Source organism: Nyctereutes procyonoides, unplaced genomic scaffold, assembly GCF_905146905.1.
Source record: "Nyctereutes procyonoides isolate TBG_1078 unplaced genomic scaffold, NYPRO_anot_genome, whole genome shotgun sequence".
Lineage (NCBI taxonomy): Eukaryota > Metazoa > Chordata > Mammalia > Carnivora > Canidae > Nyctereutes > Nyctereutes procyonoides.
In genome coordinates this window covers 3,472,776-3,485,062 of record NW_026575118.1, presented here as the reverse complement: position 1 = coordinate 3,485,062, position 12,287 = coordinate 3,472,776, and the positions used below count along the sequence as shown (strand labels likewise).

The 12,287-nt window shown below is 34.1% G+C and overlaps 1 protein-coding gene across 4 annotated transcripts in view; it reads right to left on the bottom strand.

Annotated features, from left to right (window-relative positions):
• EXOC6 (exocyst complex component 6) overlaps positions 1–12,287 on the bottom strand; it is a 205,465-nt gene that overhangs the window by 98,344 nt on the left and 94,834 nt on the right. For all 4 annotated transcript variants that reach the window (XM_055334426.1, XM_055334428.1, XM_055334429.1 and 1 more), the window contains exons 15-17: positions 11,865–11,974; positions 3,351–3,462; positions 2,463–2,597 (exon numbers count right to left, since the gene is read on the bottom strand). In XM_055334426.1, the coding sequence (XP_055190401.1) occupies positions 2,463–2,597; positions 3,351–3,462; positions 11,865–11,974 (357 nt within the window). The remainder of the gene's footprint in view (positions 1–2,462; positions 2,598–3,350; positions 3,463–11,864; positions 11,975–12,287) is intronic.

Genomic DNA, 12,287 nt, shown 5'->3' with positions numbered 1-12,287 from the left:
ATAGAAATATGTTTGCTAGGGTCACTGCACTGAAAGAATTAGGCTAAGAGGTTAACTAAGCAATCCATGCTAATGTCTGTAATCAAGACTGTACTTTAATCAGCTCTGTGAAACAGGCAACAGCCTGACTATTCCCTAGGAATGGAAATTGCCCCAATCTCACTCAATAACTCACTTTTACATTGATTTAATAATTCTCACTGTTGAACTGCTTCCTCAGAGTTTAAGACAAATTTCTCTTGAAACAGACAAAAGGCAGAAATGAAAACAGCTCTTGTTCTCATATCATGAAACAGAAAGGGTTTCTGGAATTCTGTGTGAAAACAAAACAAAAAACAACAAAAAAACAAGGATGCTCTACTATTTGTATAAGCTGCACTTGATTTCCTGATTTCTGAGAAAACCCAAGGAGTATTCTATGGCAGTTGTGTTTCAACTAAATATAACTTATGGGACCATTCGCATGATGAACCAGAACTAACATTTCCAAGTACTCCCTCCTAAGAGGCAGATTTAGGAAAGTATAGTTCTAAGATCCCTTAATCTAAAAGCATCATGTTCCAGTGTCTTTGGTTCTCTTATAAATGAAAAGAAAATTTGCTTGAAGATCCCTTGATAAACCAGATGTCAAGGCAATTTATGTTTTAATGAGAGTACAGAGTAAGCTTATTAAATTTAATGTTAACCGTTAAATATACTTATAACTCCAGTTCTTAGTATATCTCTTCTTGACAGTGTATGAGTAACACATGGACATAAGGACAGAACAATAATGAAAAAAAGAAAGATTATGCAAAATCTAATATAAAAGGAAAGAATTTGTCCTTGGATTAGAAAAATGTACAAAACCTTGTGGACTTTCCTCCCATGTTATGGTATTTATCACACCATACTGTCAAGGGTCTTTTTATAGTTTTTTCTCCTAAGAGCTTCTCGAGGACAGAGATACATTTTTATATTCTTAGCATCTAATAGAGTGCTCAGAGCATAGATGATATACAACAAATGACATTGTGCTAAGTATCCGCTTTAAATATCATAATAATTGTATGAGGTAGGTAATACACTACTCAGAGTTTATAGAAAAAAACCTGGGAAACAATACAGTTAAAGAACGTGCCCAAAGTCACACAACAGTCTAACTTCAAAATACATTGTCCTTAATTATTGTACTATACCATCTGAATAAATGAATTTCTATTTTGTCAAGTTTCTGTCTTAATAACTAATTTTATCTATTTCCTTACTCAGATATTAGCTGCATTTGTGCCTTATGTATCAGAATGACTATAACCTCAAGAATCACCAGAAAAACATAAGATTTGGAGACCAGCCAGATGATTTTAGGATCCAAGAATTATTTCTGGACTTCACACTTTCGAAGTGTGGTTCCTATTAACATTAATTATTTCTAAATACAAGTATACTGAATTTTTTCAATGTAACTAATTGTACTGTAATTACAGGAGACAAGTTGAGTAATTTATAATATAGCAACAGTAAAAACATGAGAACTCTTCAATAAAAAACTCTGAAAAGACTAGGAGGTTAAACTAGCCAACCTATTTTAAAGATAGCAGTAAGTTAAAAAAAAAAAAGATAGCAGTAAGTGATTTATATTAATTTAATAAACAATTCAATGAAAACTGATTTCTATTACTAGATTATGCCGTCTCATCTACATGATCCCAAATCAATGAAGTTATAAAATAGTTCAAAAAACAAATTAATAAAATATTTAATCTTCCATTCTGCTTAAAACAACCATTAATCTTTTGGGATACTCCACAGTATTATATAAACAAAAGTCTTTCCAGTCAGAAAAGAGGACTTCAGTAACATGTAATAAAGTAATATTTATTTTTCTTCAGATCAGAGTTAATAAAGGATATAAAGCCAGTCTTACCTAATTCATCTTATATTTTTAATTTCTAAATACACATGTGCACACATTACATATAAAATTATTTATGGAACTGTGTGTGAGATATTAATGCAAATCCAGTTAGGCCAATTTAGCAATACTCTTAAGTCTTCAAAACATGAACAAGGGACACCTGGGTGGCTCAGAGGTTGAGCATCTGCCTTAGGCTCAGGGCATGATCCCAGAGACCTGGGATCGAGTCCCGCATTGGGCCCCCTGCATGGAGCCTGCTTCTCCCTCTGCCTATGTCTCTGCCTCTCCCTCTGTGTCTCTCATGAATAAATAAATAAAAATCTTAAAAAAAAAAAAAAGAACAAAATGTAATAGAGCTGTAGAAAATATATTATTTTCGATTTAGTAAAGATGTCTAAAGTGCCAAAAGAGAACTGATATTTATCGGCTTGCTGTTGAAAATGATCATCTCTAATTTTCAACTGTCAGAATATAATGGAATCAAGTATACAGTAAAAATTGTCTTTAATTTTTAAGTTTGCTTACAGTAATGGAAATAAAACTTTTTGGTCAGATTTTTACATACCTTAAAAGTAGAAAGCCCATAAAGTCTCGTGGTATGAACAGTCTCTTGAGAAATGTTTGTAATGTTAGTTATAAAGTCCTCAAGGTATTTGCAAGCTTGTTCCAGGTGTGTTGTGTTTATGATGATCTGCACTAGCTAGAAAATACAAAATATATCTGGTAAAATGACATGTACACCAAATCATTTGGTTTTTGAAAATAAATTATTACTTTCAGCAACTGTACCATTTCTGCATAATTACAGCTTTATAGGATACAAGGGATTATGTGATTTCAAAACCTGGCTGCAAATACTATGGAATGCTATCATTCAAAAAAAAAATATGAGTCTAACTGCCAATTAATTTAAAATAACTCTTAAAAGTACTTTTCCAATATTATACACTTACCAAGCAAAAATCGGAGTATTTTCACTTTTCATGTAAAGTGTGGCTATCAAAAAAATCTACATATATGTTCTAATATCTTCAACTATTAACTATTCTCCAAGTAAACCCTTTTCCTTACATGGCTTGAATTTACACTGACAAAACAAATCCACTTCTACTAATAAATTTAAAATACATGGGATGCCTGGACGGCTCAGTCAGTTCAGCATCTGACTTTTGATTTTGGCTCAAGTCATGATCTCAGGGTTCTGAGATCCAGCCTCCAGTGGTGGCTCTGCGCTTAGCAGGGAGCCTGCTTCAGATTCTCTTTTCCTCTGCCCCTCTCCCCATAGATGTGCACTCCTCTCTCTCTCTAAGATAAATAAATCTTTAAAAATAAAATAAATTTTAAAATAAAAAAGAAAGCTAGTATTATAGGATGATGTTTAGCAATAACTTAATTCGTAAAGTTTTTTTCATATAATGAAAGATTTAGCTATTAAGTATTTTTTTTAACCTACCTCTGTCAAACCTATATGAGGTTTTCTAATAAGGTTCAGTAAACAGCTACTCAAAGTTCTGGTCAGCAGTAGATTTGTAGATTTCCTAAGCATATCATCTATTTCTGTTGAGCTAAAAATAAAGGTTGATTATTATTTCGCTTTCCACAAAGGTAACAGCTTCCTAAATGATTTAACACAGTTTAGCAAAATAACTTGCTCCACCTCATTCTTTTATATCTTTAAATAAATTACCCAGATTTATTAAATCCCCAAATTCAATTCTGTCACAAAAGGGACATTTTCAATAAAGTAGAATGTTTATTTATGGCATAAATTAAATGTATGCCATTAACTATTACAGTAAGACCATGCGGTACTTAGTATAAGGAAATAAAGTTATTTTTAAATTATAACTCCACTATGGATACTTCCAAAGACACTATACAACTATACATGTAAAGTCTGGCAATCAAAAAATAAAAAATACAACTATATTCAATACAACAAAAATACAACTATATTCAATCAAAAAATACAACTATAGCTAAAATTATTTTTTAAATGCAAATTGATGTGAGCCATTACTAGATTTAACTTTAATGTAACTAAGCTATCAATGTCCGTTGACATTTTTTAAAAAGGTTCAAAGAAATAAACATAATTACCTTACATTAGTTTTAACTTGGTGCAAAGAAAAAGAGAAAAAAATAAACCTCTGATATTTATTAACATCCTAAAGATTACTAGGCAAGCACTAACAAGCTTTTATTTTCTCCTAACCACTAGGCCTTCAATTTAAGTAAACAATTACTTCATATATATATAATATATATATATACATATATATTATATATATTATATATATACATATATATAATATATATACACATATATATAATATATATATATAGCTTCATTATCAAAAGAACTAAGCTATCCTTGGACTGTTTTCTCAGTCTCAGCACTATTAATATTTTAGGCAAGATAATTCTTTGTTGTGAGGCTGTCCTATGTTCTGAAGGATGTTTAGCAGCATTCCTGGCCTCTACCCAATAGATACAAGTAGCACCCTTCCCCCTAGTTGTGACAGCCCAAAATGTCTCCAGACATTGCCAAATGTAAAATGTACCTGGTGTGGGGTGAGGAGATGGAATTACTTCAGCTGCAAACCAACTGCTTTAAACATAGACTAAAATTTTAGCATCCTTTTTCTTTTATTAAAACATTACTCTTAATAATCTATGAAGCACAAATATTTACTAGTTTATATTTATTTTTAAAATGCAAATACAGCAGGGCACTTGGGTGGCTCAGTTAAGCGTCTGCCTTTGGCTCAGGTCATGATCCTGAGGTCCTCGAGTGGAGCCTCGCGTTGGGCTCCCTGCTCAGCAGAGTCTGGTTCTCCCTCTCTACGCTGTTCATGCCCACACACTCTCTTCTCTCTCAAATAAATAAATGCAATCTTTAAAAAATGCAAATAGAGCAAGATTTGACAAAACACAGGTATTTCTCACTACTACTCCAATGTTCTCCATTTTAATGGAGGCACTCTTTTCAGTATCTGTTAACCTTAATTCTGACAGACCTAAAAGAATATTTTCTTGATTCTTTACAACTAAAATCAAGACTTCCCAGACACAGCAGTAGGGTTTCAGGGTTACTGGACATCACCTTTGAATTTTTTTTTAATTTATTTATTTATGATAGTCACAGAGAGAGAGAGAGAGGGGCAGAGACATAGGCAGAGGGAGAAACAGGCTCCATGCACCGGGAGCCCGACGTGGGATTCGATCCCGGGTCTCCAGGATCACGCCCTGAGCCAAAGGCAGGCACCAAACCGCTGCGCCACCCAGGGATCCCTGGACATCACCTTTGAGACAGAAAACTCTTTCTAGGGATCCCTGGGTGGCGCAGCGATTTAGCGCCTGCCTTTGGCCCAGGGCGCGATCCTGGAGACCCGGGATCGAATCCCATATCGGGCTCCCGGTGCATGGAGCCTGTTTCTCCCTCTGCCTATGTCTCTGCCCTCCCCTCTCTCTCTCTGTGACTATCATAAATAAATAAAAATTAAAAAAGAAAAGAAAACTCTTTCTAATCATATCAACACTGTCCTAGAACAATCAGTGTACTCACTCTGTTAAAAAAGAAGTAGTTGCCTACTCCTCTAGTTTCTTTTTTGACACACTCAGATTATGCTTAAAGACACCCTGAATAGCATACTTCTCAAATGAAAAGTCATGCATAGATAATGCCTGTTGTTTAATTTCCCTGAACTTCCTTGAATGCTAAGTCAATGAATACTTTTTTTTCTTGCATAAGAAATAGTAGAGAAAGAAAACCTACCAGCACTTAAGTCCTTTTTGTGCTAACAAGATGTACCTGACAATAATCAGTATTTCCCCCATCAGGTTTTTATATCAACTGAGCGATTTTTTTTTACTTAACTCCTTGTCCTTTGAGCCTATAACTTGTACTTTTCCCACATTTTAAAAAACATTTCAGAGTAATTAAATCTTAATTACAATAAATCTCTTAAAATATTTTATAGCTTAACCTCTTAGGCAAACTGAAAATTTCTTATAGATCATATTAGGTCCAGATGTTTCCTCTGCAACCAAATAGTTGAGACTTTGAAGTCTCTTCATGAAGTCATTTCATTCTCCAGTCCTACTTTTATTCATATATAAAAAGAAACCCAAACATTTGTACTAAAAAAGCTCTGAAGCATCTTCTGGTTCTAAAAATCAAACTCCAAAATATGTTTAAACATAATAAAAGAGCTTTAAAACCCAGAAAGTGACTTTTTCCAGAACTTTTTAATAACAAATAAAAAAAAAAACAAAGGTACTCAAATAGCTCAATTTCAGGTCACAGATATAATTTTTTTTAAAATAAAAATATGTGGGATCCCTGGGTGGCGCAGCGGTTTGGCGCCTGCCTTTGGCCCAGGGCACGATCCTGGAGACCCAGGATCGAATCCCACGTCGGGCTCCCAGTGCATGGAGGCTGCTTCTCCTTCTGCCTGTGTCTATGCCTCTCTCTCTCTCTGTGTGTGACTATCATAAATAAATAAATAAATAAATAAATAAATAAATAAATAAATAAATAAATAAATAAATAAATAAATAAATAAATAATAAAATAAAAATATGTGTCAGAAACCTGATGACCAAGAATAAATTTATATTTACATATTTTTAAAATAACTATGCTGTGTCTGTCTCTGCAGTCTGAACTACTGATTCTCTTATTAACAAAATGAAAATAGCCAATGTTTTTAATAAAATATAATTTCAAAAGTATAAACATAAGCCTTGTTGAATGAACTTATGGTCATAGAGAGTTCATTAGAATGACTAGATATTGGGGATCCCTGGGTGGCTCAGTGGTTTAGTGCCTGCCTTTGGCCCAGGGCGCGATCCTGGAGTCCCGGGATCGAGTCCCATGTCGGGCTCCTGGCATGGAGCCTGCTTCTCCCTCCTCCTGTGTCTCTGCCTCTCTCTCTCTCTCTCTCTCCCTCTATGTCTATCATAAATAAATAAATAAATAATAAATCTTAAAAAAAAAAAAAGAATGACTAGATATTGAACTAACAAGAGTGACAAATATTTTTATCAAAGAGAGGAAAAAAATTGACAATCTTCTCTGCTATAGCTTTAGGCCACAACACTGACTTCCTAGAAGGCTAGGAGTTAACAAACAAAAAGAGTCAGAACTGAGGTCCCAATTCTAGTTCTAGTAAGCCATTAGTGGACTTTAGGGGAAATCATACATAATATTTTAACTGATGACTTTTATCTTTGGTGTTATAAATGCAACAAAAAAATCAGGTAAAAATTAGATAGCCAATGTCTCTCCTCTGTAAATAAAACAAAAATTAATTCTAAACTGCTAAGTTGCTATACTTTCTATAGTTTAATAATACATTAATTAGATATCAGTCTTGGGCAGCCCCGGTGGCGCAGCAGTTTGGCGCCGCCTGCAGCCTGGGGCGTGATCCTGGGGACCTGGGATCGAGTCCCACGTCGGGCTCCCTGCATGGAGCCTGCTTCTCCGCCTCTCTCTCTGTCTCAATAAATAAATAAAATCTTTAAAAAAAATTAGATATCAGTCTTATTTTTCAATAATCAACCTTTAGATTAGGTAATAAAAAGTATGTGTTAGGACATGCAAATTGTAATATACTACCAATTTTAAAAATGTTAAAGTAATCTCATTAAAGTAAAAGATGAGGGGAACTCAATATTATAGAGTTGAGACAGCAGCTTCAAGAATAATCCTCAAATAGAAGATTTGAGCCAAGTTGTAGGATGACTATTAAAGAGATACTTCTTGTTTCTCCCTTTCATGTGCACATGTTTAGAACAGACGAATGCATGCATTGTTTTCAAAGATGACTAAATATAACCAGAATCCATTTGACAGTATATAAAGAAATTCAAGTCCACCCAAACATAAGTCAAATTGTTACCTTCCCTTAACAATTTCTTCTAATTATTCACAAGCAGAAGGTACTATCACGTTCCTAAATACTTGTTTATGTCCCTTCCTCTGTCACCACTGATCCTATTTCAGTCTTTCTTCATCTCCCTTCTTAAACCACTGTCTTAACCAGTTCAACATCACTATTCCTTTTTATCCCCCTCCAATCTATCATCCACACTGAGATCAGAGTAAACTCTGTAGAATATAACCTAGTAATGTCATTCCCTTACAAATTCTTCAACAATTCCCTGATGCTTAAACTATAAACACTCTAAGCTCCAATACTTATATTGTAGTATTCCATCTTCTCTGAAGTAACTATGTGTTTACCATATGCTAGGCACTATACTGAGTGCTTTTTTTTTTTTAAGATTTTATTTATTTATTCATGATAGACAGAGAGAGAGAGAGAGAAAGAGAGAGAGAGAGAGACAGAGAGAGAGAGAGAGAGGCAGAGACACAGGCAGAGGGAGAAGCAGGCTCCAAGCAGGGAGCCGACTCGATTCTAGGTCTCCAGGATCACACCCCGGGCCGAAGGCAGCGCTAAACTGCTGGGCCACCGGGGCTGCCCCTGAGTGCTTTATTATACTTGCACTCCCTTATTTTATTCTTACAACCACACTATGAATTATTTCACTTACTTTACAGACAAGGAAACTGCAATTTAAACAAATTAAGTAACTTGTCCAAAGTCCTACTAGATAGAACTAGTCAGTGTCACCATCAAGACTCAAACTAAGGACCAAGTTTGAAATTTATATTCTTAACCACTGTAATATATTGCCTCTGTCAAAATCAAAAATTTAGAGAGTTAAATGAAAAACAAGATAGGCATAAATTACTAGTAGCTCTCAGACCATTTGAGTTCCACTACTGAAAACCAACACTGTAGTAATTTGTTACTAATTTTCAGTTAATATTCCTATATATACATTGGTTTTCAAATGCTAGATTATATGGTGTATATCCTATTGTGCAATAGAGAAAATACAGTGTCTCTAGAGAATTTTACAATTGAAGAAAAAGCTAATGTCTTTGAAATATATCTTTAGAGACATTGGTATAAGAGGTGGTAGAGTACAATGAAGCTTAAAGAGCTTAATGCAGTGTTTCTTCGGGTGTAGAGTACATTAGACTTACCCAGAGGACTTGGTAAAACCCATGGCCCCACCCTCAGAGTTTCTAATTCAGTAGGTCTGAGGGAGCATTTCTAACAATTTGCATGAGATGCTAACGTTGTTGGTCTGGGGACTACTGGCTTGTGAGAAACACATAGCACAGCAAATGCCATGCATTAGGTATTTATCCTCCTTTCTTTTCCTTTCCTCTCCAACTCATATATTATTCAGGAACAAAAATTAAGAAATCTTTTAAAGCACTTCTATTTGCAAGGAAAAAGCAGTGTAAGACCTAAAATCAGATCACTCTTTACCCTGGCAGAACACACATTTCTTCCTCTTTATTTGCTCTTTAAATCCAAAATATGGTAGCTTACGATAAGAGACACCGATAAAATAAAATAAAATAAAATAAAATAAAATAAAATAAAATAAAATAAAATAAAATAAAATAAAATAAAATAAAATAAAATAAAATAAAATAAAAAATAAAATAAAATAATAAAATAAAATAAAAACTGTCATTGTTCAGCTTCAGCTTGAAAAATAAATGACTTATATCTGAACTGCCTTCATGCCTTTCTTATGACTTAAAATTCAGAAGTTTCACAGTGAAAGGTATTTATTGCTACTCAGTATACAAATTCAGAAAAATAAAATTCAGAGAGGGAGACTATGAAAGCCAGTTTCACCACTCTCTTCTCCAGAGTGTATTCATGATTAGAAATATATCCTGTGACTGTAATGCAGGGTCCATCTCAGTAGCTGGAACAAGAAGGCATAAAGATTAATGTTCTTCTAATATGAACTGATTGTTCCTTATATGCCAAACACTTTCACTGATAGGGGAGTCAGAAGACCTACTCCGTCATCCCAGCTATCAAACTAACCAGGTGGGTCATTCTGGATGATGGAGACTCTGAGCTTCAGTTTCCTTGTCAGTAAAACAGAGATACCACATTTCTGAACTCCATAAATATAAGCTAGTACTTTTATCACACCAAATAAATGGTATTCTCTCATCTAAAATCAAGTTCAGGGGATGCCTGGATGGCTCAGTGGTTAAGCTCTGCTTTCGGCTCAGGGCCTGATCCTGGAGTTCAGGGATCGAGTCCCACATCGGGCTCTCTGAGGGGAGCCTGCTTCTCTCTGCCTATGTCTCAGCCTCTCTCTGTGTGTCTCTCATGAATAAATAAGTAAAATCTTTAAAAAAAATAAAATAAAATCGAGTTCACTACAGCCACCAATAACTGCTATACTGCTCTCCATTACAGAGTATGATACAATTTGCTACAACATCCACTGATTTTTTTTATTTATTTTTATTTTTTTAAGATTTTATTTATTTATTCGTGAGAGAGGGAGAGAAAGAGAGAGGCAGAGGAGACACAGGCAGAGGGAGAAGCAGGCTCCATGCAGTGAGCCTGACGTGGGATTTGATCCTGGGTCTCCAGGATCATGCCCTGGGCTGAAGGCAGGCGCTTAACCGCTGAGCCACCCAGGGATCCCAACTGATTTTTTTTTAATCCTCACTTTAAACCTAATTAAGGGAAAACAAAACTATTAAGAATATCAGCTTCTTTTAACAAGTAAAGTAGGGATATTGTTTAGGTACTGGTAATCTGAGCAACAGAAAAACTAAAATAAATATGATCTAAACAACTAAAGAAAAAATAAGGAATATTGGAAAACAAATTTAATAAACCTTATTTGGACCCTGATTCAAATATACCAACTACAGAAGCCCAAATGTCCAAGATAAATGAATAAAGATGATGTGGTATGTATACACACACACACACACACACACACACACACAACACACACACACACAGAATATTATTCAGCCATAAAAAGAATGAAATCTTGCCATTTGCAGCAATATGGATGGAGCTACAGAATATAATCCTAAATGAAAATAAGCCTATCAAAGAATGACAAATGCCAAATAATTTTACTCATATGTAGAATTTAAGAAACAAAACAAATGAGCAAAGGAAAAAAAAGAGAAAGAGAGAACAAATTGATGGTTACCAGACAGGGGGATGAGTGAAACAGGTGAAGGGGATTAAAGAGTACACTTACCATAATGAGCACTGAGTAATGTATAGAACTACATTGTATACCTGAAACTAATATAACACTGTATATTAACTATACTGGAATCAAAATTAAAAACTTAATTAAAAAATTCTAAAAAGAGTAACAGTAGCAAACTGTTATTAGCAAACCAATACACCAATGGTAAAAAGACAGTTTGAAGACAATCAAGAAAATAGTGAATATGGAGTAGGGAACTGATATTATGGAATAGTGTAAATTTTGTTAACTATGATGATTAAATAATGAAATGTCTTTTTTTTTTTTTTTTTTTTTAGAAACACATACTGTTTCTGGGACTAAAATATCATTATTTCTAGAATTTGCTTTAAAATATTTAGCAAAGGGGTGCCTGGATGGCTCAGTCAGTTATGTAGGACTCTTGGTTTCAGCTGAGGTCATGACCTCAGGGTCATGATGAGATGGGAGCCCCATGTGGGGCTCTGTGCTGAACACAAGAGTCTGCTTGAGATTCTCTCTCTCCTTCTGCCCCTTGGGTGCACACAGGTACTCTCTCTCTCAAATAAAATATTTTTAAAAAATAAAATACTTAGCAAAAAAATTAATATGGCAAAATGTTTATTATTGTTACAGATGCTGAAAACACAGGAGCTTCCTATCTCTATTTTTATGTTTTAAGATTTACATTATAGAAAGTAAAAAAAAAAATCTAACATCAAATTTACAGCAATTTAACCCCAATGTTGCTAAATATGTAAGCCTCTCCAATGAGATAATAATCCATTAAAGAATCAAGGCCTGAAAAACAAGTGTTAATGTTTCATAAAAATAGCTATGATAAATATATATTTGTTATTAGTAAACTTACCTCCGGTGAAGTGACTCTGAAAATTTAAGGCTAGCATAAATAAATTCTTTAACTTGAATGTAAATATGAGGCACTGACTGAGACATGGGAAATTTCTTTGGGAAAGATTGCTGTAGAAAGAAAAACAAGTTAATATTGTTTTTGAAATTTTAGAAAAAGATATTCTAATTACCTAAAAATGTAAAAATTAAATTGCTTTCACATTTGAATAGGAAATAACTACATCTCAAAGTCTTACTATTAAATTGTTTGAGATTTTAAAGCAAATCAAAATATTTCTGAAGAAAATAAAGTGGCAATTGACCTATTTCCTAAATCATATTATCACACTTCTAAGAAGCAGAAAATGCATATACTAGTACCACTGTATGTTCTGATAAGTATCCTGCAGAAGATGCCTAGCTGCCTGTTGATTTGCATTCA